This window comes from Gymnodraco acuticeps, unplaced genomic scaffold (assembly GCF_902827175.1).
Source record: "Gymnodraco acuticeps unplaced genomic scaffold, fGymAcu1.1, whole genome shotgun sequence".
In the NCBI taxonomy this organism is placed as follows: domain Eukaryota; kingdom Metazoa; phylum Chordata; class Actinopteri; order Perciformes; family Bathydraconidae; genus Gymnodraco; species Gymnodraco acuticeps.
In genome coordinates this window covers 1172175-1198131 of record NW_022990251.1, presented here as the reverse complement: position 1 = coordinate 1198131, position 25957 = coordinate 1172175, and the positions used below count along the sequence as shown (strand labels likewise).

General features: G+C 44.2%; 1 protein-coding gene and 3 long non-coding RNA genes across 4 annotated transcripts; 2 read left to right on the top strand and 2 right to left on the bottom strand.

Moving 5' to 3' along the window:
• Positions 1–5371: 5371 nt before the first annotated feature.
• LOC117548997 lies at positions 5372–7496 on the bottom strand. Its single transcript, XR_004569404.1, has 2 exons — positions 7380–7496; positions 5372–5685 (listed from the first exon to the last, which is right to left on the bottom strand). It is a non-coding gene; the product is annotated as an uncharacterized LOC117548997 (long non-coding RNA).
• A 928-nt stretch (positions 7497–8424) lies between these two features.
• LOC117549015 lies at positions 8425–11485 on the bottom strand. Its single transcript, XM_034220571.1, has 2 exons — positions 11293–11485; positions 8425–10950 (listed from the first exon to the last, which is right to left on the bottom strand). Exon 2 carries the CDS (start codon positions 10693–10695, stop codon positions 8425–8427), a length of 2271 nt encoding a protein of 756 aa, XP_034076462.1. The 5' UTR covers positions 10696–10950; positions 11293–11485.
• A 5693-nt stretch (positions 11486–17178) lies between these two features.
• LOC117549010 lies at positions 17179–17624 on the top strand. The gene is made up of 2 exons (XR_004569407.1): positions 17179–17341; positions 17470–17624. It is a non-coding gene; the product is annotated as an uncharacterized LOC117549010 (long non-coding RNA).
• A 6127-nt stretch (positions 17625–23751) lies between these two features.
• Positions 23752–24203, top strand: LOC117549009. The gene is made up of 2 exons (XR_004569406.1): positions 23752–23920; positions 24049–24203. It is a non-coding gene; the product is annotated as an uncharacterized LOC117549009 (long non-coding RNA).
• The last annotated feature ends 1754 nt before the right edge of the window (positions 24204–25957 follow it).

Here is a 25957-nt window from a genome sequence, read left to right as displayed (position 1 = left end):
AAACCAGAAGTACTTGTGCACAACCAATTGTTAAGCTTTTATTCTGAAAATCCTTCATGACGACATCCGGGACTACCGCCCATTAGTATCATTAAAGTGGCTATTGACGCCGTTAACATGTATTACATATAAAGTTATGAAAGAGATAAGGAGGAGAAAAGGCATGTGGAAGTAAGCAATGAATGTAAAATGTCGAAATCCTCTGTTTAACGCGATATCGGACACAGACGAACGAGAGGGGGAAGTCCCTTACGTCATTACAGCTCACAGAGAGGAGGAGCGAACAGCGAGCAAGCGGGAAGGACGAATGCTTGTAAGCTCTCTTCTGCACGGCCAGCACCTGGGAGAGGAAGCTGCAGACTTTCTCTCCTACCGAACAATATCCTGTTTGTGACTTTACCGAGCCTTTTTATTATTAAAGTACCAATTTTGAACCTCCAGAGACTCCATTTAGTCTCCTTTTTAAGTTTCTCTTTCCTGGACGCTGAGAATAAGAACACAGTTAACAGTTTCAAAGAAGAGGAAAGTAAGTCATCAGCTGGTAGCAGTTAATCAGTTAGCAGCAGTGGCGAACCGTCAGGGCCTTCAAGGTATTCAGAGAATACCTTGGAACACTCAGATAAAACAAACAAACAATCGATTTAATTATATATATAACATGAATAAATGAGGATCGTATCTGTGTTGTTGATCTGTAATATCACAGTGTTACATTGATTTGTTTGTCCTTCTCGGACCATGCACTACGCGTTTCAGTGGTGTTGTGTTAGAAAAGAAAGCAACCAATCAGATCTCGTTCTGGGTCTCTGGGTAGAATATCCTTCAACCAAGGTATTCTTGATCGAATGCCTTGGGGCCTCATGTATAATGCTGTGCGTAGGATTCACGTGGGAAGATTGCTTACGTAGTAGAAATCCGAAAAATAGGTCCATACATTTTCCGCCACTTCCCGATTCACCAAACATTGCGTACCGGCAAGGAAAGTGCGTATGGCACTTCCTACGCCGGTTTCCCTTTATAAATCACAACCGACTCGAAATGCGGTGCAGCTTTTGCAGGCTTCACGTAACGCCCATATTTGCCTATAAATAGTCAAAGAAACGCCCATTCATTCATTCATTCTGACTGACTTTATGAAGAAGATCGCAGGAAATGACGACAGAACAGCTAAAAAAGACATCTCACACCGTGTCAGATGTGGATTATGGTGGGGAGGTGGAGATAAATCATATTGTTTGGTGGATGCAGTTTGAACCAGAGTAGCAGCATGGAGGTCGGATCGTCACCAAAATAAATAAATAAATGGCCCGTAAAAGGTTAATGACAAAAACAATACACATAGCCTTCCTCAGGCAGTGTGTTTGTACCGGGGACAGGAGACCCCCCCTTGATGAGAGACTGTAAGAAGTGATCGGGGAATCCCTCCGACTGGATCTGAATTATGTTTTTGTATTTGGTGGTTTGTGTTCCAGCTGTCGATCAGCCAAGCCCAGCATCTCCACTGCAGCCTGTGCGTCCCCCCCAGCAACCCTATATCCACCAGTTAAAGGAAATACAACTAATGTGTTGTGTTATATTAGCTGTACAATTTACCATATATGGTGTTCTTAGCTTCCATACCTCCTGTGTTTTACGAGCGACTTATCAAGTCTTGGCAAACGGCATAAAACACGATTAAACGTGATGGTATATAAAACCATGCTCGTATCTACAACCTATAGAAATGCAACACGGCGTCAGTTTAAAGTAATGCTGTCCTCCTGCTTACCGCATAATTTATGAGAAAACATTTCATAACATTAACACAACATATTCGAGGTGGTTTTCAATAACATTTCCGTATTTATTTATTTCTCCAAGTTATGTTTTTGTGTGCACTGAGGAGTCTCAAACAGGCGTTTGTTTAATCATTTTAAGATTGGCTTTAATCAAAGTTTGAAAATGAATTCTTCATGATAAATGAGAGGCAACATTTTATTTATGGTATTATTTCCACATATTTCTCTCCATTCTTCCTTCTGCCAACGGTGTCACAGTTTCTCGTCTCTCCCGTTGTTGTGCTTAGTGCGTACGCATGGGTTAGAGTTTGCGTGGAGGACCGCACGTTTTCCCATCAAGTTAGTATTTTATAAATCGTAAAAACTGGCGTACGCCATTTTTTGAGCGTATATCGCTTTATAAATGAGGCCCCTGGCCGTTGCACTGAATGAGAGCGTACGTTTGGACTGACAGTTTGATCAACCAATCATATATTGATTTGTAGCCAATGGGCGTATTATTTCAGAGTTCCCCTCGGTTCCAGGGTATTCTAGAAGGCCCGCTAGTTAACTGGCTCGAGGCAGAGGATCTAGATCAGGGGTGGGGAACCTCCGGCCCCCGGGCCGAATACGGCCCGCGAGACAATTTGATACGGCCCTCGAAGTAACGCAAAAAAGAAAAAAAATTAAGAAATCTAGACCGCAAAATAATTAAACAAGCGAGTGCCTGTTTTCCTGGCCAAGGTCAGGGTCCTTGAACACAACACGAGCCTAACGTGTCATCACGTGGTATATGTCTCGTCCGACAGGGGTTTAGAGCTGCCGGAGAGCAGAGCACCAGAACGCCGCTCCAGGCCGGGACTTCACAAATGTCAGTACCCATAAGGAGCCGTACACATGCCGCAGTTTTTGCGTGGCTGTGTCTTTAGTTGAAAGCCCAGTGCGATCTGTTCATCTGTCATACTGATCATACAGTCAATAACTTTGTTGTTATATTAGCATCTGGTTAGCTAGATATGCTAACGAATATAAGAAGCTTTTTCTCCAACCAGTGAGGTAAAGGCACATCTTTATATGATCATTATAGTTATAAAAAAATAAGAGAATACAGTAAACGGGTATAAAATACTATATGACAGTAAAAAAAAGTTGTTATTAATAAACAAGAATACAGTTTGAAAGGGGAGTGATTTGTAAAATATCCATAAAGAAAAAGAAAATCTGCTTCCAGTTCTGTTTCATATGGGTGTTGTTGAGAGATGTATCCATAGATCTCCTAGTGTTGCTCTCAAAGTGCATCAGATGTATGCTTTTAACTTCAATATTTAAAAAAAAATCTTCCCGGGGGAACATGCCCCCGGACTTTCGTATAGGAGGTTAGGTCCCCCCCACTTAAATCATGTTCACATGGATCGGAAACTAAATTGCACACATCTTGTGTCCATATCTTTCTGTTTTGGTGGTCATGCCACAACCGTGCAATATCTGGATTAAGAGGTTGCTTTTTCTTTGCACAGCATGAAAGAAATGCCAAATGAATGGGCTGTGATTTTAGTATTTTTAAGCAGACGTCAATAATTTGTACGGCCCTCGGAGGATGTTTAAAAAATTGAAATGGCCCTTGAGAGGAAAAAGGTTCCCCACCCCTGATCTAGATGAATGCGACGAAGCAATTCATGCCATTTTATTGTTTTGAACGTTGAAATGACAAGTGCAACAGGTGAAGATGAAGTTGTTGCGGAATTGTTATGAGTACCCTTTTCAAGACGACAATTCAGTGAAAAGACGGACATTATAATGCCGCGGAGGGGGGGGGGGGGGGGGGGGGGGGGGGCGGCGGCGGGCGTTGCTGGGTGTCTCTACAGAAGGTCCAGTTGTGATGGCCACGGTTTGCCACTGGTTAGCAGTGATGGCTGCGGTGGCGTCTCACTTCTGGAGAGGAGTTTCGTCTTTATGTCATGATAGAGAGACACAAATACTGAATAGTTTAGATGAGAAAAGACATCGAAATGCCAGGTTACTAGTATTTATCATGTAAACAGGGAACATGAATGACCCGATCTCTCTGTGCTCATGTAAACACCATATCCCCAATATGATCATAACCGGGATAATACTCATAAACGGCTTACTGATGCCCATGTAGAGACGCAGTCAGTGTGTTTTACTGGAGCCTCAGTTCGATAAGAGATTATTTTCTGAGTTCTTTAACTTCGGGAGGCTACTCTCTCAAAATGGTAATGTGCATTATGTTTTAATTATACTTCTTATCATTCAGAAGCTTTTTGTGTGTGTTTATGTTTTACTGAGTGCTTATAGGCAATTTCCATCCCAGTATTCAGTTAACTGTTTATTTTCTGTGCACATTACATAGACTAGCTAATATTCTACCTACTGCATGGGACTTTGAGTCAAAATGTCCAATGTCACAGACTGGGACTTACTTTAGAGTCAGTTGCATTTACATTCAGTATGACTTGTTATGATTCAATGTGAAAGAGTATACTGCTCAATCAATAATGATCACTTCACCACCTCTCTTGACATCAAGTCTTAATTTTTATGTACTAATAAATGAACAAAAGCATGTTGTATAGATTGATTCTTAACAATATTAGTGTTCTAATCCAGGGTGTCCGCGGGGTCTTAAAAAGTATTAAAAGTTGATCAATCAATTTAGCGAAAATTAAGGCTATTAAAAAGTATTAAACAGCATTTTCCAAGGTATAAAATGTTGTAGCTTGTTTTCAATAAGTATATAAACTGTCCAAAGAGGTTGTATTGTAAAGTTTGCCTGAATGTAATCATTGCGTAGGTGTGTAGTTTATTTATGGCATCCCGTTGGATTTGACGTCATCTGAACAGGACATTGCACGCTCACTGCTTGATAGCGCGAAGCTCCGTTTACGCCAGTTGTTAAGCAACATCGTTATGGGGAAATGCAAGTTTGCGTCCAAATGGTTGGAAGATAAGGAGGAAGGACAATCAATACTGTATATAGTAAATGTGAGGTAAAGTGTTTCGCCAATGTAAACCGGTTAAAACTCAAAGTGGCAATGAGGTCTTAAAATGTATGGAAAGGGTCTTAAAAGGTATTACATTTGACTTCAGGATTCCTGCATATACCCTGTAATCTTAATAGCTGTGATTATAAATTTATATTCTCCTTCTTCCCCTAAACCAGCCCAGATGATGTCCCACTGACACTAGGTCAGCACCTCCAGGTCCAGCACCACCGTGACCCCCCGCTCTGCTGAAATACACAATTAAACATGTTCTATGACCTATTTTTGGTATTAATACAATTAAACTAAACTTAAGACAGATTAATGACCTAGATATATCCTATTATTCCACTGCTTATGTACACATGTTGTACAGTAAATAATGGCTAAAACCTCAGTAAATGAAATAAACAATGTGTTTAACAATTACTATTTTAATTTAATTTTGTATTTTCATCTAATCACAAAGTAGAGGTAAGAATATATCCATCCTCTGCAGCTTCATGTCTTCTATTATTATAACTTTCATCATTGAGACAGACAGAGGAAATCAATCATGTTATTTAACATCACCACTCACCAGCAGTAAAACAAATATCAGCAAAAGTGTATTTATCGAGTTCTTTATTTGTATTATATGTGCAGCAAGTATATAGAAACAGCTGTTTGGGGAATCAGACCGACTCAAGCTATAATCGTTAAATATCTATTAAAAGAAAGGACACACACAAAATCTAATTCTGAAACTAAGACACAAGTCTGTAGGACAGCAGTAAGCAGACGTCTGGGTGGAGGATGTTCCTGATCGCCGTTTTGCTTTCTCCAGCACCTCGGGGTGTCCAGGTGGATGGCAGCTCGATCCTGATGATCCGCTGTGCACTTTTCAGATTCTTCTCCCGCAGATCCATTTCTCCAGAATTGTCCTAATTACAGAGAAAAATAAAAAAGTGAATTAATCATATTAAACACAGGGTTGCAAAAGCATTATTGCAAAATGTAACTCTAAGCATTTCAGACAAACAATCCTTAACCCTCCCGTTGCCCCTCGGGTCAGAGCGACCCTCCGTCTAGCACTATGGGTCCGAGCGATCCTCCTCCTTCACCACCACCCCGTCCCGTCTAGCCTAGCTCTCCGCAGCTTCCCTCCGCCGCCCTATGGGCCCGAGCGACCCTCCTCCCTCCTTAGCCACTACCACCCAGTCCCGTCTAGCCTAGCGCGCCGCAGCAACCCTCCGCCGCCCTCGGGGTCCGAGCGACCCGGCCCCTCGGTCGAAAAGGATGCGCCGTGCGGTACTAACATGGCGGGGCGCAGACGCTTCGCGTTAGCCTCGGGGAGCAATGACCGCGCGTTTCCTCACCGCTCGAGAGGTCCTTGGACAGCTATACGCGAACGCAACTGCGCAGGACTCTACGAATTCGTCCGAGGAGGAGGAGGAAGAAGAAGACGAGCCCCGCGGGCAGGGGGTTCGGAGAGAGGAGGACGCGCTCGAGTACGGGGACGAGGTCCGGGTGTACGAGGACAAATATCACGAGGAGGAGGTTGAGGAGCGGGTTTCGGGAGGAGAACGGAAAGAGCAGAGCGGGCACCGAGAGACGCGGGGCCGCAGCCCGAGGCGCAGAGTTCAGGAGACGGACGAGGGGCTAGCCACCAGGAGGAGGAGGAGGAGGAGGAGGAGGAGGAGGAGGAGGAGGAGGAGGAGGAGGAGGAGGAGGAGGAGGAGGAGGAGGAGGAGGAGGAGGAGGAGGAGGAGGAGGAGGAGGAGGAGGAGGAGGAGGAGGAGGAGGAGGAGGAGGAGGAGGAGGAGGAGGAGGAGGAGGAGGAGGAGGAGGAGGAGGAGGAGGAGGAGGCGACGACGACGATCAGGCTCCTGAGTTCCATTCGGGGAAAGAGTCCATCCATCTAAAGTGAAGTTCCATCTGGCCTGACTTAAAGGGCTGCAGGACCGTGATGACTGGGCAGATACTGCTGAAGGATGAAATCCTGGATCACTCAGGTTGTCCTCCTCTGGACCTACTGCAAACTATGCTGTGTGTTGATAACTAGAATTATACAATTATCCTGGTGAAGTACAGGCCTGCAGTCTGAGCACAGAGGTTCTGGATGCTGTAAGCACTTCCACATGGCTAGTGAAAGTGTTCTTTTTTCCAAAGTCCTACTGTGCTGTCCCCGGTATATGTAGTGTATATATCTTAACAGCCAGATAAACTCCCTCCGTAAACCGAGACTCTGAAGACGTGAATCCTTTGCCCACAGGTTTAATGATATAAGGAAGGTGTGAAACTAAAAATAAACAAGACAAAATATAATCAATTCTATGATCATTTCTACATACACAAATATGCACAATGTATCAACACAGCTTTAACATTAATTGAATTGCCTTGTTATATTTACTGTAAGCTTTTTAATGTATTTATTGTAATTCTAGAACTTAAACAGTTATAAATGGCATCATATTTTAAACATATAATCAGCCATTTGTACATTTAACTCTCATTGCATTAGCCTTGTACAATATTGAGACAACTCGGAAGATCTCCAGCATTAAACACCACAGAATACAATATTTCCTAAAAATAATCATCTGTAATTGTTAATAACATAAACAATACTTACATACGATGCGATCAAAGGCATTAAGACGTATGCAGATGTAGCTGGATTTCTAACAAACAATAACACATTGTTCACAGAGCCATGTGTTGCCTATTTCCTCTCTAATGATCACCTGACACACCCATCTGATGATGTCATCCTGATTCTTAAAGGGACCACGACTAGGCACACAAAGAATAGCCCAGAAAATGCAAACAAGAGTAAACTTAGCTGTAACAGAACACTCCCCGTCTGGCGTGATACACGTCACCCAAATCTAGAACACTTCCATTACCTAGCCATCTGGGGGGAGAAGAGGCACCATCTCTGCAACAGGCCTAAGAAAGAGCGAAGTCCCTCCTGGTTCGATGACCTTCACCTCGACCTGATGCAACTTCCCGTTTTTGTTAGGAAAAGTCTGTGTTGTCAGTCGAAGAGGCCATTCATATCTTGGTACTTGATTTGACTGCCACTTCTTGTATGTTTGAATGATGATATCTGCGGCCTGATTGGATTCCTCAACAGTGAATTCTGCCTCGCAGCAATGCCAGCCCTTACGATAGCTGTTGTTTTTTGGAGTTGCCTTGAACACACATGCGATGTGCAAGAGGCGAGTAACAGAAGGAGTGAGTGTCTCCCATAAAGAGGACTTGGTAGATCGCTGGGAACCAAGCTGCTTGTGAGCTGTTGCAGTGCTCAAAGTAGACACTTGAAGCCGGATATCTGGGTCTGGACTCGGATCCACAAGATCATAGGTGCTCTCAGAGATACTTGGCTTTGGCTTGGACAGAAACTTGGGTCCAGTCAGCCAGTTAGTGTCTTTTAAATGACCTGGAGCCACCAAACGTGTTGCATGATCTGTGGGGTTCTGATCTGTCGGCACAAAAGGCAAATGGTCCAGATTGGGCACAGTACTTCCAAGGTGGTCAGCATCACAGGAGGTTTTCCCATCTGAATCCTGAGTGACTTGGAGAATAGGACACTCTAGTTCTGTGGTTTTCGTGTAGAAGCTGTTGATCGTCAATGGTTTGTTGACGCTTTCTAGACAAACATTGCCTACAATGACTCACCCCAGATCTAACTTTTGAGCATAAGGCTGGTTGTGTGAGCCATTTATCTGTTTGCGAACCTTATGAACTCTGATAACGTCCCGACCCAGGAGAAGCATGATAGGGGCTTGTGGCTCAATGTCTGAGATGAGGTGCGCCACTGACTTGAGGTGTGCATGATTGAGAGCCACATCAGGGGTTGGGATCTCATTTCTGTTGTTAGGAATGTCATTGCATTCTATGAGGCTGGGTAATGGGATGTGGACAGTTCCATCCAGAGACTCAACTTCATAGCCACTGGCTCTTCTTCCTGCTGATTCCTTCACTCCAGCACATGTTCTCAATGTGTAAGGAGCACTCGGACTTTGGTCACTGAACATTTCAAAGAACTGTGAACGAACTAATGATCTGTTGCTCTGTTCGTCCAAAATTGCATACAGTTTAATTGCTTTGTCTTTGTGGCCTGATGGATATACATTTACAAGACATATTTTGGAGCAGGATCTACCTGCCAGATCTCCGCCACAGACGTTTGTGCATTTGGTGGTGACATGAGGAAGAGGTGAAGTTTTCTCCTCCTCCCCGCCATGCTCTGGAGGAGGGACCACCTCCTCCATCCAGGGTGCTGGTCCAGGGTGAAGTGCTGTATGGTGTCTTTCACTTTTGCATTCAAAACATTGAATTTTCATTTTACAGTTCTTCGCGAAATGTGATGACGAAGAACAGCATCTGAAGCACACATTATTCTCTTTTAGGAATGCCTTACGCTCATCAATGGGCTTTGCTCGGAATGTACGACATTTGCGGAGTGGATGTGGCTTTTCATGTATCGGACACATTTTATCAAAGTCCTCAGATCTCTTTGGGGGCTCACCGGTTTCAGTAACGACTCCGGGGAAGATCTCTGTTTTGTGGACAGAGACCTCCCGATATTTGTTTGGTTTCCAACCTGTCTTATCATTCTGTTTCGCTGTGTCTGTGTGGGAGGCGAAGTTGAAGCTCGGATCATTCCTCATGATAGCCTCCTGGCTGACAAAGTTCACGAAGAAGTCAAAGGGTGGATAGTGGACAAGATTTTGCCGCTTGTAGGATGCACCGACTGATGCCCACTTTTCCTGCAGACCGAATGGAAGCTTCTGAACTATTGGGTTGACGCCTCTGGCTGTGTCGAGGAAGGAGAGACCAGGAAAGTCTCCTTCTGCTTTGGCAGATTGAAGTTCCATTAATAGATCACTTAACTTTGTCAGTTTGGAATAATCTTGATTTGTTATTTTAGGAAAGGTGTCAATGCGTTTGAACAGAGCGTCTTCAATGACTTCTGGTGAGCCATATGTTCGCTCGAGTCTGTCCCATGTCATTGCTAATCCTGCTTCAGGGTGATTTATGTGTATTGCTCTTATCTGTTCAACATGTTGTCTTGCCTCGTTACCAAGCCACCTGTGCAGAAGATCCATCTCCTCACTTGGTGTCAGGTTTAAACCCCGGGTTGCGGTCTGGAAAGACCGTTTCCATGCTCTGTAATTCTGAGGTTTTTCATTGAATTGAAGCAAACCTGTAGCAAGAAGCTTGTGCCGTGCAAAATATCTCACAAAGTCATTCAGGTTTGAGTCGTTGTGATTGTAATTTGGAGACATAGGATGGGGCGATGAGGAAGGATTACCACTATGGTTTTGAGGCCTGTAATACTGTCCAGGAGTACAACGGTTGTTCTCAAACTTTACATTGCGTGAACCACGAGCACACTCGTCTCCGTTGATGCCAGGCTGCTGTGAGGTAAGATGAGGTGATTGGGATCCAGGATTGGTTTGATGGAGAATGAAAGGTTTGGCTTCTGGTTTGAGCTGTGAATGTGAAATGCTGTCGCCAGGACTTGGCTTTGTATTTGCTGGTACATAATGATCACTTAGTTGAGGTTTAGCCTCCGTTATTTTGGCTTGGTCAGCAACATATTGCTGTGTGCGTAATGCTGCTTCCAATGATACAGAGCTTAAACAGTTTTTACTCCTTTCTTTCTCAATGTCTAAATCCTCAGCAGCTTCAAATACTTCTGCTTCAGCTATAGCCGCAGCTGTCTCTTTCTGTATGTTGAGCATTTCCATAGATGCTTCCAATTTAGCTTTATCCAGCCTTAGATTAATTTCCTCTTCGGCGTAGGAAAGACGTGCTTTAGCTGCTTCTGCTCTCGCTCGTGCCCTGACTGCAGCGGACCCAGTTGATGATGCTCTTGATCGTAGTTGGGAGCCTGAAACACGGGAGCGCGTGTTTAGCGAAGAAGCCTTTTCTGTCATGGCACCGTCTGATAGTGTACCTCTCTTTAGACACTGTTTTGACGGTCATCCAGTGGCTGTATGTGAAGATGCTGTCATTGTCTGCCAGTTTACACTGCGTTGTCCTGCCCGCTAGAATGCCGTATTTTCACTGTGCTGTCCCCGGTATATGTAGTGTATATATCTTAACAGCCAGATAAACTCCCTCCGTACACCAAGACTCTGAAGACGTGAATCCTTTGCCCACAGGTTTAATGATATAAGGAAGGTGTGAAACTAAAAATAAACAAGACAAAATATAATCAATTCTATGATCATTTCTACATACACAAATATGCACAATGTATCAACACAGCTTTAACATTAATTGAATTGCCTTGTTATATTTACTGTAAGCTTTTTAATGTATTTATTGTAATTCTAGAACTTAAACAGTTATAAATGGCATCATATTTTAAACATATAATCAGCCATTTGTACATTTAACTCTCATTGCATTAGCCTTGTACAATATTGAGACAACTCGGAAGATCTCCAGCATTAAACACCACAGAATACAATATTTCCTAAAAATAATCATCTGTAATTGTTAATAACACAAACATAAACAATACTTACATACGATGCGATCAAAGGCATTAAGACCTATGCAGATGTAGCTGGATTTCTAACAAACAATAACACATTGTTCACAGAGCCATGTGTTGCCTATTTCCTCTCTAATGATCACCTGACACACCCATCTGATGATGTCATCCTGATTCTTAAAGGGACCACGACTAGGCACAATAGGCACACAAAGAATAGCCCAGAAAATGCAAACAAGAGTAAACTTAGCTGTAACAGAACACCTACGTTTAAAAGGAGACAAGGTGGCGCCTCAGGAAGTTTTAAGAATATTTAATAAAGTAGCGTTGTTGTGGATTTTACTAAAAGTTTCACAGCAGTGATCGAAGAGAGAGAGAGAGAGTGCGTCTCCCCACACTCTCATATATATCATCCTGTAATCTTCTTCTATTGGTTGCATGAACGAGGGCCGTGTCTTCCTCTCAGCTTCATGGTGACGTATCCTTAGATTTGTCTCCCGCGAGTGATTAATAACGTCAATAAGGAGCATTAGACTTTGTGTGTTTAATTATATATGTTACGCCACAGGTCACTCTCCTTATAATCTCATTCATAACATACTGTTTGCTAACGGCTATAAACAAAGAAACTCTGTGAAGCCGGAAGTCAAGTTAAGAACTGCGTGTATGCTGTGGATAGCATTAGTGTTGGCAAGGACAAGGTACACAGAAAACGAGTTGCTAAACTAATGTTAGCTAGCTGACATTAACTTTGCACATTACACTCGTTTAACACTCACCGAAACCTTGTACAGCTGGTCCCGCATGCCAACCCAGTCTCACGGCATTTCGTGTTATAGTCAAGAAATTATTGTAAATAATATCAAATTAGAAGGAAAAAATATTGAATATACAGATGTCAGTATTCTGAGGCTTTGAGCCCCATTTATTTTCCTCGCGGACGACAAGAAAAGGTCACACATTATACAATTTTAAATAAAAACAATAATCGTGGCTTGATATTGAGTAGGAAAATGTTTTTATGAACCACACAGCTCCTGGTCTTCCAAGACCCGACCGGACAAAAAGACGTGGTGCAGGCACGAATCATAGCTACCAATACATTGCTTTTAAAATCGTTCTGTTTGACACGAAAAAAATGGGAAAATTGTGTTGGTGAACACAAATCAATAGATTACATTTATTTTGTGACTATTACACGAAATGCCGTGAGACTGGGTTGCGCATGCTGGCTCTTACGGAACCGACTAACTCCCCTTTTGTGTAATAGCAGCTCTCAACATGCCCAGACGTGTAATGATTTTCACCTCGTTTAATACTTTTCGTCTCGTTCTGAAAGAACAAGGTTTAATTTTCAATTCCGGCACACATATTTTATATACTTGTATTTCTTACACTAGTGGCTAGTTACCATCAGGTAAGTGAGGCGTTAAGGAAGTTGCAACATCCAGCTTTCCTGCCTAAACACTTCTAGGTCGAGGTTATGGATTTATGATTGCTTCACTGCACAGAGCATTTTTTTCTCCCTGATTCTGAAGACACGTTTGGGGCACACACACACACACACACACACACACACACACACACACGGACGGAAACAAACCTCTTCATTTATGCAGGATGTATCTAGGAGGACAGGGCTTACAATTGCCTTCTACTGTTTCTGTTGTGTGTGTCAGGTGAACATATGTCCCCGTTCAGCCCCAGTTTCCCAGTGACAGACAGCACCGTGCGATGGAGTTACAGCCTGTCCTCATCAGTGTTGCCAACTTGGCGATTTTCTCGTTAAATTTGGCGGATTTCCAAACCCTCCGGCGACTTATTTGTGTCAAAAGCGACTAACGACTAATCTAGCGATTTATAATGGTGTTATTAGCAGAGGTGGGACCAAGTCATTGTTTTGCAAGTCCGAGTCAAGTCTCAAGTCTTTGCGCTCAAGTCCGAGTCAAGTCTCAAGTCATTGTTTTGCAAGTCCAAGTCAAGTCTCAAGTCAGGATGGGCAAGTTCAAGTCAAGTCAAGTCCTAAACTTTGACAAAACGAGTCATAAACAAGTCATTATGTGTTTTTCACCAAATGTAATGACATCGATCAACAGAATAATACTTAATAATCAAATTGCTCTTTATTAGTCACATTAATAATTTAATAATCCATTTTCTCTCTGCTGGTAAAGTAACGTGTGTTTTTCTAATTTAAGAGGGATCAGTAAGGTAAGGCTACCGTGACGGTTTGATTCAGAAGGAGTTTAATGGATAAGATCCCTGATGAAGAATGTTTATTTCTACTGTGTACAACATGTTATAAGGGACCCACAATCTATCTTTATGCAAGGAATGTGCAGCGAGGCGGTCTCTATGGGGAAAAGAACACCTGAATCTAGATCCCTCTGCAGGTGGTACTTTAAGTATATTTTGATGCTAATACTTTTGTACTTTTACTTGTAACATTTTGAATGCAGGACTTTTTATTGTACAGGGTTCCTGCAGGTTTCGCCAACTCAAATTTAAGACTTTTTAACACCTTTTTAAGACCACTTTGAATAGAATTTAAGACCTATTTCACGGCAATAAAGTATGAAGAAAAATGTATATAAAGAAGAAATACGTCCCATAATCACTTACAAAGTAAATGTATTCATGTTCAACATAAGAACAGTGACTGAACACAACAGCGTAACAGTACAGAACTGTGTTAGCGTGTTAGACAAAAAGTGTGTGTATGTGTGTGCGCTTGAGTGTGTGTGTGTGTGTTAGGGCTGTGCAATTAATCATATTTTAATCGCAATTACGATTTTGGCCTGCCACAATTACGAAAACAACATAATCGTAAAAAACGATTATTTTGCTTTGCTAGGTTGTGACAGTGCACTACAACATATTTGATCTAATTAATTTTTTAGTAATGTATCATTTATTTAATTAATTTTTGTATTGGTTTTTCAGTTGAATTATACGTTCAGGGTAATCAACAGTTAAAAAGATATTGTTCAAATTATTATCTGTTTTAAAGTTCAATAAATGGATGTTTTCAAAGTCAATGAATAATCATATTTAATAATCGTGATATTAATTATTGACCAACATAATCTTGATTATTGCCATAATCGAGCAGCCCTTGTGTGTGTGTGTGTGTGTGTGTGTGTGTGTGTGTGTGTGTGTGTGTGTGTGTGTGTGTGTGTGTGTGTGTGTGTGTGTGTGTGTGTGTGTGTGTGTGAGAGAGAGAGAGTGACAAGAGCTATATTCAGAGCTCTGCTGCCTTGGCTACACTATTTCATCGTTGCTGTTGTATGATTGGTGTTTAGCTACGGTATTTAGCGTCTACAGCACCTCCACTTTTAGGGTTGACGTAGACCCAAACTTAGCCCGGAGGTCCCCCGATGTTGTTGCGGGAGCTGCTGCATTAGCTGCTGCTGCACTAGCTAACGCTGGATTAGCTGCTGCTGCACTAGCTAACGCTGGATTAGCTGCTGCTGCACTAGCTAACGCTCCACTAGCAAAACAAACACTAATTTATTTTGCAAAAGGTGCAACGGGCTTCAAACACGTTCCCTCCACTGGTTTCAACCAAGCACTAAATTAGATGTTTTCCAACCAAATACGGTTGAACTTACACTTCCCCATATTTATTTGTAAGTAGATTCGAAGATAGGCTACATGAGCTGAAGCTTGGTTGCTAGGTTACTAGCTGGGTGTTCTCCAACAAGGGGCCGGGGGAAACAAAGTTAGTGATTACTGGTTCCATGTTGATTTAATTCAATACAAATTGTTGGGGGGAACTTGAAAGGCTATTACCGTACTGGTTACTTTGCAGCCCGGACATTTCCCCCAAAACACATTTAGACGCTATCGCAACATAGAAGTACCTTTCAAATCCGATAATTTTTAAGACCTTCTGAATCATATTTAAGACCTTTTTAAGGCCTTCAATTCTGATTATCAAATGTATGTATTTTAAGACTTGTTAAGACCCCGCGGGAACCCTGATTGTAACTTTTTTTAATTGTCTGAACTTCTCCCACCTCTGACAATAAATCCTGAGTGTTTACCCTGCTCTGAAGGTTATTTTCATTTTTACAAATCCTGCACTCAGCTTTGCTTTCTCCAATATCATTGAAAAGCAGCCAGATGCTGCTTCTTTTTTCGGTTTTCGCTCATTTCTTGACTTTTTCCGACGCGCTTGCATTTAAATCCGGCTCCCCGTCTCCCCGTCGCTCTGCACATGCTGTGCCCCCACCCTTCTTTCACATAATGGTATGATCCTAGTGTGTCCTCGCATATGATTGGCCGCATGGTGGCCCAGCTAAATAAAGACCCGCCCCTGCCTGCAAGGATTCTAGCAAGAGTAGGAGCGGCTGAAGATTCTGCTTTCCCCGACGGGAGTCTGCTCTTCTAGCGGCAGCTCGCGATCGGCGTGTTGGAGACCTCTGAATTAAAGTAGCAAGTCACCTCAAGTCAGAAGGCTCAAGTCCAAGTCAAGTCCCGAGTCATTGGTGTTCAAGTCCAAGTCGAGTCGCAAGTCTTTTGTGATGCTGTCAAGTCGAGTCTCAAGTCATAAAATGTGTGACTCGAGTCTGACTCGAGTCCAAGTCATGTGACTCGAGTCCACACCTCTGGTTATTAGCGATAACCTTTTCTGGTGTTTGGAGACTCACATTGTTCTGCAGTTAACGAGCCGCGGGTGCTGCCGTGAGCCCCGCCTCCCTCCCATAGTACTCACAGGCGCTCAGACTGACAGTTGCCTGGCCGCAGCAGAGCTGCTGCTGCAGTCAGAGCAGAGAGGAGACAACCACACTCCCCCGCGTCGAGACTGCAAATGAATTGCGCATGTGCCAACTGCCAAGCCGTCCTGGTTTTGAGCGGGATTTAAATGTTGAATGTAAATGTTTCTTCACTCACTTTCACACTATAATAAATAACTGCCTTTGCTTTGCTTTGCCTCACACAGCCTCAGTCACTCAATCACCTCGTCCACTGTGTGTGTGCCTCTCTGTGACAAGCTAAACATCTCTGTGACAAGCTAAACATCATGGCACAGTCTAAATTGTATTCTCAAAAATACAGAAAGGAGTGGGAATAAAACCCTGAGTATAAAGGATGGTTGAAGCCATTTATTGGAAATGACACACGGGCATACTGCCTTTATTGTAAGGGGGATTTCTATGCCAAACTGTCATGTTAAAACCCCAAAACATACTCAAAAGGCAAAGACATTTCTGATCTACTGTCGTCTGGATTTAACTCCGGTGGTTTCAAGTTTTGATCCTTGAAGGGTTGGGAACGTTTTTTGCCTACAGCCGCCATTACATGATATGCAAATTAGGCGATGACGTCATTTAGCGACTTCTGGCGACTTTTCGGACAGCCAATAGCTACTTTCCTTACTATGGAGTTGGCAACATTGGTCCTCATACATGCCAACACACGACTCTCAGGACACACACACACACACACACACACACACACACACACACACAGAAAGCTGCTTGAGGGCTGAGGTTACAGTGACCTATTTACAATGTAGATTTGGTCACAATTACTGGCAAGACACACTGATGAGGACACCACTATCAAATGCAAATTGGATGGGGACACATGAAACCCATTTTGATATGTGGGAATCTGATGTCATTGTCACCTGATGCGGTCACATGACCGGTGACCGAGTAAACAGGAGGCCATAAAAAGTTTGCCGTCAGTTCAAGAAAGTCTCTCTTGGCTGCTTGTCACTGGTCTTCTCCCTCTCACAAAGGGGAGTGCAAGACGAGAGTTTACCATTGACGGAGGAAAACTCTCCCGACAGGCACAAGACCGGAGCTTAATGTACACAACCGGCCCAGCTACCCGGGATATTAAGTGACCATTTCCCCGGCAGGATTAAGCCGAGTTGGAAACCTACTCTGTGGAAGACCAAGCCAGCCACTGTCCTATAGTGTTTCTTGTGTATTTTCTTACCCATTTTCTTCATGTGCAGTGTATGGCAGTATAATCATTTTAATATTTGTGTCGTAGGTTGCGCTCCTCTGCGGCGTAGGCCTGGGCCCGGGTGGAACGCTGCCTGCCTTCAGTGTAGGGACTGCACGGTGTGACACTTTATTTTCTGTATGCTAAATAACTCACTGTTATTATTTTATAGAGATTGTGGTTTAAATATTGCATGCTTATGTTGTTTTGGTGTGTGGCTTTTCTTGTTTTTGTCCCTCACGATTAGCAGGCACTGCAACCCAGCGGACCGGGCCTGCCCAACTGAGGAGGGTAACTTATATATGTATTGAATTGTATTTGCCATTTTTATACTGGACATGAATCGACATTTTAAACTGTTTCCAAACACTTATTAAATAAAGCTGTGTTATGTTTTTGGAATTCATGCCTCTGTCATAATTGGACCGATTAAGGGAAGCTTTAAACAAAGCGATCCACGACTTACATTTAGGGTCCACGGGTTCCTCCTGCTCCTTAGCAGGAGGTGGCGTTGTCAAGTACTAGCTTTACATGTGGCAACCTCAGTCACGGTTACCACATTTTGGCGTTGTCGGCAGGATTGACTTAAAAGAGGCATGAATTCCTGTATTTTTGGTTTCTTTGGTTTGTTTTGTTTATTGAAATAGAGACAGTGGCTGGCGCTGGACAACGGGACGAAGGCCCTTGGACTTGGATGAACCTGTAATGGAAACCAAAGGCCATTGACAACAAATGTGACCCCATTGCTGTTTAACTGTATTACATATATCTCGAACACTTGTTTCTCATTTTTTTGCAAAGTTATTAACCAACCTACAAAAATGAGTGTTGATCAAGAGGTGGGGAAACTGTTTGCTCTGCGTGAAGAGGTACAGAGACTGCGTGTGGCGAATGAGCATCTACTCCAAGAAAGAGGTGCCAGTTCAGATGCAGCTACTACCAGTGCAAATACAGGTGGCTTACCTCCGAGCGGTAATGTAGCATCACCCAACTTGTCTACACCCCAAGTTGAGCGTTTTGTGTACATACAAAGAGAGAGAAAATGTCCCTACTTTTCAGGCTCCAGCTCTAAGCTTGACATGTCCATATATGATTGGATAGAACAGTTGCAGTCATGTTTGAGAGACAGGCACATGACTGCCAGAGAGAAGGCCCTCTTTCTTTATGATCATTTGGAGGGGGAAGCAAAAACTGAAATCAGATTTCGTACTTTGGTGGAAAGGGAAAATCCTGATACAATTTTAGTCATTCTGAAAGAGCTGTATGGTTCCTCCTCCTCCTTTGTAAGCCTGCAAAAACAGTTTTTTGATCGAAAACAAAGAGAGGGAGAGTCTTTAAAGGAATTCTCCCATTCTTTGTGGGAAATGATTGAGACTATCAAACGTGCATATCCAAATAGGTTGATGGAGCCAGATATTCTGGCTAGGGACCAGTTTGTGGAGTATGTGCGGGATATGGCCTTGCGCCGCGAGTTAAAGAGTCTCATAAGGCAACGTCCGGAAATTTCTTTTTTATCACTGCGTCAGGAGGGAATCAGGTGGGCTGAAGAGGGTGAGAGGCCTGCAGGACATGCTCGAGCTGGCCTACATCAATGTGGGGCAGATGTAAATTTAGGTGGAGCTTGCCATGCTGTTGGGGCTGGACCCGATCTGGTTTCTTTGCAAGAACTATTTAAGAAACAGCAGTTGCAAATTGAAAGCATTATAAAAGGTCTGTCTAAGATGGAAACTGTACTTGACCAATCTGTTTCTCGTGTCAATAAGCCCAACTACCAGTTTACTGCAGATGGCCAACCCATTTGCCTCCGCTGTCGGAAGCCTGGGCATGTCCTCCGCCAGTGTCGCCAGGGTCAGAGGCCACAAGCATCCAGCGTACCCAGTGACCGGCCAGAATGCAGCCCGGCTCCAGCTGCTGTAATATCGTCAGGTATGGGTTTTGCAGAAGAATCAATCGCTAATGATCACATTGTTTATGATGGTCACCCTAAGCAGGCCCCTCCCCTTGCAAACAACCTGCGACCCCTCATAGGTAAATGTCCTGTGGTAGAGGTACAGATGGGTGGTGTAAAGGTAAAGTGTTTGCTGGACACAGGTTCTATGGTCACAACCATAACAGAGTCACTCTTTAAAAAGGTGTTTCAACACTGGGATGCCCCTAAACTTAAAACATGCGGGTGGTTAGCTTTGAAGGCTGCCAACGGCCTAGAGATTCCCTATGTTGGATATCTTGAGTTGGATATCCAGGTGTTGGGTAAAAAGATTCCAAGTCGTGGGGTCTTGGTGTTGAAAGACACTGCTTCTGCCTTACAGCAACACAATGTGCCAGGGCTTTTGGGGATGAATGTAATCACAGAATGCTATAGAGAGCTATTTGCCCAACAAGGGGACGCATTGTTTTCCTCTTTGTCTGCCTCTTTGTCTGCCATCCAGGCAGAGACAGGCTGGGGGCCAGCTCTCCGCTACTGTCACAGACTCGAGGCCTGCCCACTAGTTCCGGGGGGTAGTGTTCGTGTCCTCAGCAGGACTGGGGAGTTTATACCCGCTGGATCAGTAAAGTTTGTGCAAGTGACCTGCCCAAAAATTCCATACGCTCCGCCCACCACCATGCTTTTAGAGCCTGGGGGCTCAGATCTTGCTCCAGGCCTGCTTTTGTCCCCTTCCCTAGTGACAGTCGAAAACGGTGTTGCTTTTGTGCCGGTGGTTAATGTGGGAGCCACCGGAGCTGCAGTCCACTTTAAACAGGTGTTGGGTACATTGCATTTTGTTGAGGGGATTGAGGGGTCAGAACTGAGTTTTGAGGAGGAACATGTGGAGGGTGAAGTGGAGGAAGTCGTGACGGTAGTCAGCGCACAGGTTGTTGCAGAGGCCCCAGTTACCATTTCTGAAACTATTTCAGCCTTACGTTGGCCAGGGCTTTCACCTGCAGAAGAAATGCAGGCAAGGGAGCTGATAGGGAAGTATAGTCAAGTCTTCGCTAAACATGAGGGAGACCTAGGGTGTACTGATGAGATTGTACATGAGATTCCACTTCTTGATGAGGTCCCTGTCCGCCAAAGATATAGACGAATTCCCCCTACGCAGTGGCAGGCAGTTAAGGATCACATTAAGCAGCTGCTTGATAGTAAAGTCATCCGGGAGAGCAGCAGTCCTTATGCTTCCCCCATTGTGTTGGTGCGCAAGAAGACTGGAGAGATTAGGATGTGTGTGGATTACCGGCAACTCAATGCTAAAACTCGGAAAGATGCCTACCCACTACCCCGCATCGAGGAAACTCTGGATGCTCTTGCTGGCGCTCAATGGTTCTCCACATTAGATCTGGCAAGTGGCTACAATCAGGTCCCTGTCGCTGAGAAGGATAGAGCCAAGACAGCCTTTTGTACGCCTTTTGGACTGTTTGAGTTTGAGAGAATGCCTTTTGGCTTGTGTAATGCTCCTGGGACTTTTCAGAGACTTATGGAAAGAATATTTGGTGACCAGAGCCTTCAGTCAGTCCTTCTCTATCTGGATGATGTCATTGTTTTCTCTACCTCCATAGAACAGCATCTGCAGCAGTTGGAGATGGTCCTCAGCAGATTCCAAATGAAAGGCCTGAAGGCCAAAATGAGCAAATGCCACTTCTTTCAGAAAGAGGTGCAGTACCTTGGACACCGGGTGTCCAGTGAAGGAGTGGCAACTGATCCAGACAAGATTTCTGCCGTGGAAAACTGGAGGGTACCCCGAGATGTGACTGAAGTAAGATCTTTCCTTGGGTTCTGCAGCTATTACCGTCGCTTTGTAAAGGGGTTTGCACAATTGGCTGCGCCCCTACATCAACTGGTGGCAAATGTCATCAGAGTAGCCAAAGAAAGCAGAAAAAGGCCAGCAGTTATACTGCCTACCATGTGGACGGAGGAATGCAATCACAGTTTCAGTGAATTGAAGAGGATGTTTACTAGTACACCCATCTTAGCCTTTGCCGACTTCACAAAACCTTTTGTCCTAGAGGTGGATGCTAGTCATCAGGGACTAGGAGCTGTACTGTCACAAGACCACCAGGGCAAATTAAGACCAGTGGCATATGCAAGTCGTTCACTGAGGGGTTCAGAGCGCAACATGGAGAACTATAGCTCTATGAAACTAGAGTTCCTGGCACTGAAGTGGGCAATATCAGAGAAATTCAGGGAATATTTGTTGGGCAGTAAGTGCACAGTGTACACTGATAACAATCCCTTAAGCCATTTTCAGAACATTAAGCTGGGGGCCACTGAGCAAAGATGGGCAGCTCAATTAGCAGCTTTTGACTTCACTGTGCATTACAAACCTGGAAGAAACAATGGAAATGCTGACTCTCTCTCTCGCCAGTACAGTGACCAGGATGTGCCTCAAGAGCAGCCGAACCAACATGCCAACACCTCCTCAAATATTTCGCCTGACGTCGCGAAACCTGTGGTAGTGGCACAGCAGCAAATCGGAGTCTTCCCAAGCAGATCACCAGACGATCTGGCTACACTGCAAGGTGCTGACCTCACCATTGAAGTCTTTCTTTCATTCTGGAAAAGAGGAAAGCCACCAAATATGGAAGAGAGGTTACTACTCTCAAAGGATGTCAAGCATCTTGTCCAGCAATGGGATCGCATTCTGGAAAAAGAGGGTGTACTGTATAGGCAGGTCACAGCCCCTCATGGGGAAGTCTATGCACAACTGCTTCTGCCCATGTGCCTGCACGAAGAACTTTTAAATAACCTCCACGACAAACATGGACACCAGGGGGTGCGACGGACCACTGACCTGGCCAGGCAGAGATGTTACTGGCCTGGTATGGGGGCTGATATAGAGAACCACTGTCGGAGTTGCCAACGCTGTGTATTGTCAAAAGCTGTCCAGCCTGGGGTGAAGACCTACCAGGGTACTCTGTTGGCCACCCAACCAATGGAGATACTGGCCATAGATTTCACCTTGCTGGAGCCTGCAACTGACGGTAAAGAGAATGTGCTGGTCATGACCGACGTGTTCTCGAAATACACGCAGGCGGTGCCAACTAAGGACCAGACTGCTCTCACGGTAGCGAAAGTCCTAGTCAACAGCTGGTTCCACCGGTTCGGCGTACCAAAGAGAATACACTCTGATCAGGGGAGAAACTTTGAGAGTGCCCTCATCCGGCAGGTTTGCCAGTTATATGGGATTGAGAAGTCCAGGACTACGCCATACCATCCACAGGGAAATGGCCAATGTGAGAGATTCAACCGGACACTTCACGACCTGCTCCGATCTCTTCCCCCGGAGAAGAAGCGTGTATGGCCAAAGTACATCTCCCAGCTAGTGTGGGCATACAACACCTCAGCACATCGCTCGACTGGGAATACCCCTTATAGCTTAATGTTTGGTGTGCCACCACGGGTCCCTGCAGATTTTCTCTTGGGAGAAGGTACCCCAGAAGACACAACCAGCTCCTGGGATGAGTGGGTCCAGCAGCATCGGGAACGGCTACAAGTAGCAAGAGACTTGGCACGAAATAACCTACAACAGGCAGCAGACTACCGACAGCAACATCACAACCAGCAGGCACGCGATGCAGGTTTTACAGAAGGACAGCTGGTCTACTTGAAGGATCATCAATGTAAAGGTCGTCGCAAGATCCAGGATGTCTGGTCACCAGTTCTTTATCTGGTGGTTAGCGTGCCCACTGAGTCTGGTGGGCCGTACACCATTACCAGAGCTGATGGCACTGCTGATGTTCGGCGGGTGCATAGGGCCGAGATGAGGGCAGCGCATCTTGAAATTCTACCATCTGCACCAATGACACTTAACCCATGTCTGTCGTCCAGCAACCAAGACATCCCTGCCAGTGACTCCGGCAGTAGTGAAGATGAAGAGATCCTGGGTTGGAGAAGTAAAAGAAGACTCCCTCAAAACCCTGATTCAACTCCACAGGATGTCCCACAGCCCTTCCCCAACCGAACATCCAGCACCCAAGGTGCAGTCAATGGCGATTCAATCATACTCCCTGGTAGGCAGGAGGCACTACCATCCCAAAGAGAGGCGTCAGCTCCCAGAAGAACAACCCGGGCTACTGCTGGAAGAAACCTAAACCCACATAACCTTCCAAGGTCCACAGTGACTAGCAACAACGCAATGGGTGTGGTGAGGGCGGCTGCTCCCTGGGTGCCTGAAATGGTTAATGCCCACTTGTTTAGACCCTGGTTGTGAGTAACTTGTCGTCGGGGCGACGACACTTTTTGATGGGGTGAATGTGGGAATCTGACGTCATTGTCACCTGATGCGGTCACATGACCGGTGACCGAGTAAACAGGAAGCCATACAAAGTTTGCCGTCAGTTCAAGAAAGTCTCTCTTGGCTGCTTGTCACTGGTCTTCTCCCTCTCACAAAGGGCGAGTGCAAGACGAGAGTTTACCATTGACGGAGGAAAACTTTCCCGACAGGCACAAGACCGGAGCTTAATGTACACAACCGGCCCAGCTACCCGGGATATTAAGTGACCATTTCCCCGACAGGATTAAGCCGAGTTGGAAACCTACTCTGTGGAAGACCAGGCCAGCCACTGTCCTATAGTGTTTCTTGTGTATTTTCTTACCCATTTTCTTCATGTGCAGTGTATGGCAGTATAATCATTTTAATATTTGTGTCGTAGGTTGCGCTCCTCTGCGGCGTAGGCCTGGGCCCGGGTGGAACGCTGCCTGCCTTCAGTGTAGGGACTGCACGGTGTGACACTTTATTTTCTGTATGCTAAATAACTCACTGTTATTATTTTATAGAGATTGTGGTTTAAATATTGCATGCTTATGTTGTTTTGGTGTGTGGCTTTTCTTGTTTTTGTCCCTCACGATTAGCAGGCACTGCAACCCAGCGGACCGGGCCTGCCCAACTGAGGAGGGTAACTTATATATGTATTGAATTGTATTTGCCATTTTTATACTGGACATGAATCGACATTTTAAACTGTTTCCAAACACTTATTAAATAAAGCTGTGTTATGTTTTTGGAATTCATGCCTCTGTCATAATTGGACCAATTAAGGGAAGCTTTAAACAAAGCGATCCACGACTTACATTTAGGGTCCACGGGTTCCTCCTGCCCCTTAGCAGGAGGTGGCGTTGTCAAGTACTAGCTTTACATGTGGCAACCTCAGTCACGGTTACCACAGATATAAACATGTAAGTGTATCAATGTGTAAAGGACCCTTTTTTTACCATTTCACTTCAGCCATGTTAGCACTCTGAAACAATTGGGGATCATTGATGCTTTGAGATGGACGCTAACTTTAGTATGCTAACCTGCTCAATATGATGACACTTCCACTGCTAATATTAAGCGGGACAAATTTTACCATGTTCACCAACTTGGTTTAGCAAGCTAGCATGCTATACTGGCTTATTATCAGAGCTGCCAAGTCTCACCCTTTGAGAGTGAGAGTCACGCGATTTAACCTCTTCACACGCCTCACGCCACACTTGCCATTTCACACGCTTTTTTCCCCCTCTCACTACTTTATAATTATTTTTGTATTTAATGATATATTTCCATAACTTGTTGCTCGAGGCTTGCCGTAGTTCGAATCAGGGACAGGGTGAGTCCGCCCTATTCTGCCCCCGATTGGCTGACCGAGATATGTGATAACCAATCATCAGCCCTCGAGGCTAAATCTAACCAACCCAACGAAAGGCACCACGTATACAAACCAATCAGAGGGCGGGTCATTGCGTCTCTATCCTATGAAGAACAACCTAACTCTATGGCGGAGAAATCGAAAAGTAAACGTGAAACGTCTGTGTCAGCGCCTCAATAATGCCGTGACTGACATTTTCATCTGAAGCCGGAGGTCAAACGGTAGGTAACCACATTATTTTTACAAATATTTTTATGTTGGTGAAGTCAACGGTGGGTCTGACTACGTGAGACTTAACGTTACACTATGAGGGGCCGTACAGGCCGTAATTCATACTGGTCCTTTCACGCACATACATTCTTCTTTTACATACATATATTTTCACTCTTACAAACATACATTCTCCTTTTACATACATATATTTTCATTCTTACATACATACATTCTCCTTTTACATACATATATTTTCACTCTTAAATACATACATTCTCCTTTTACATACATATATTTTCATTCGTACATACATACATTCTACTTTTACATACATACATTTTCACTCTTACATACATACATTCTCCTTTTACATACATATATTTTCACTCTTAAATACATACATTCTCCTTTTACATACATATATTTTATAATATATGCATGTCTGAAGAGAATATATGTATGCAAGAGAAGAATGTATGTATGTGTGAAGACAATATATGTATGCAAGTGAAGAATGTATGTATGTGTGAAGACAATATATGTATGTGAGAGAAGAATGTATGTATGTGTGAGAGAAAGTATAGTGGAAACGGAAGGAGTATGGTTGAAACGGAAGGCAGGTCATTCTTGCGCTGTGATTGGCTCAGAAGGTCGAGCGGGGCGGGCTCATGTTCAGAACTTCTGATTTCAAATCAACATGATGGAGGGAGATGAATCGCGTAGATTGCAGCAAGCATTAGGGGGTTTAAGGAACATTTTTGTCAACCCTTGAAACTGTCACAAGGGTGGGGGGGGGCACGATACTCGCGGAAGTGATTTCAAAACAAAAGCACTCGTTTGCTTGGAACGTTGAACATAATTATAAACAAGGGGAAACAAGGTGAATTTAGCGATCACAACGAAAACGGCCAAGACACACA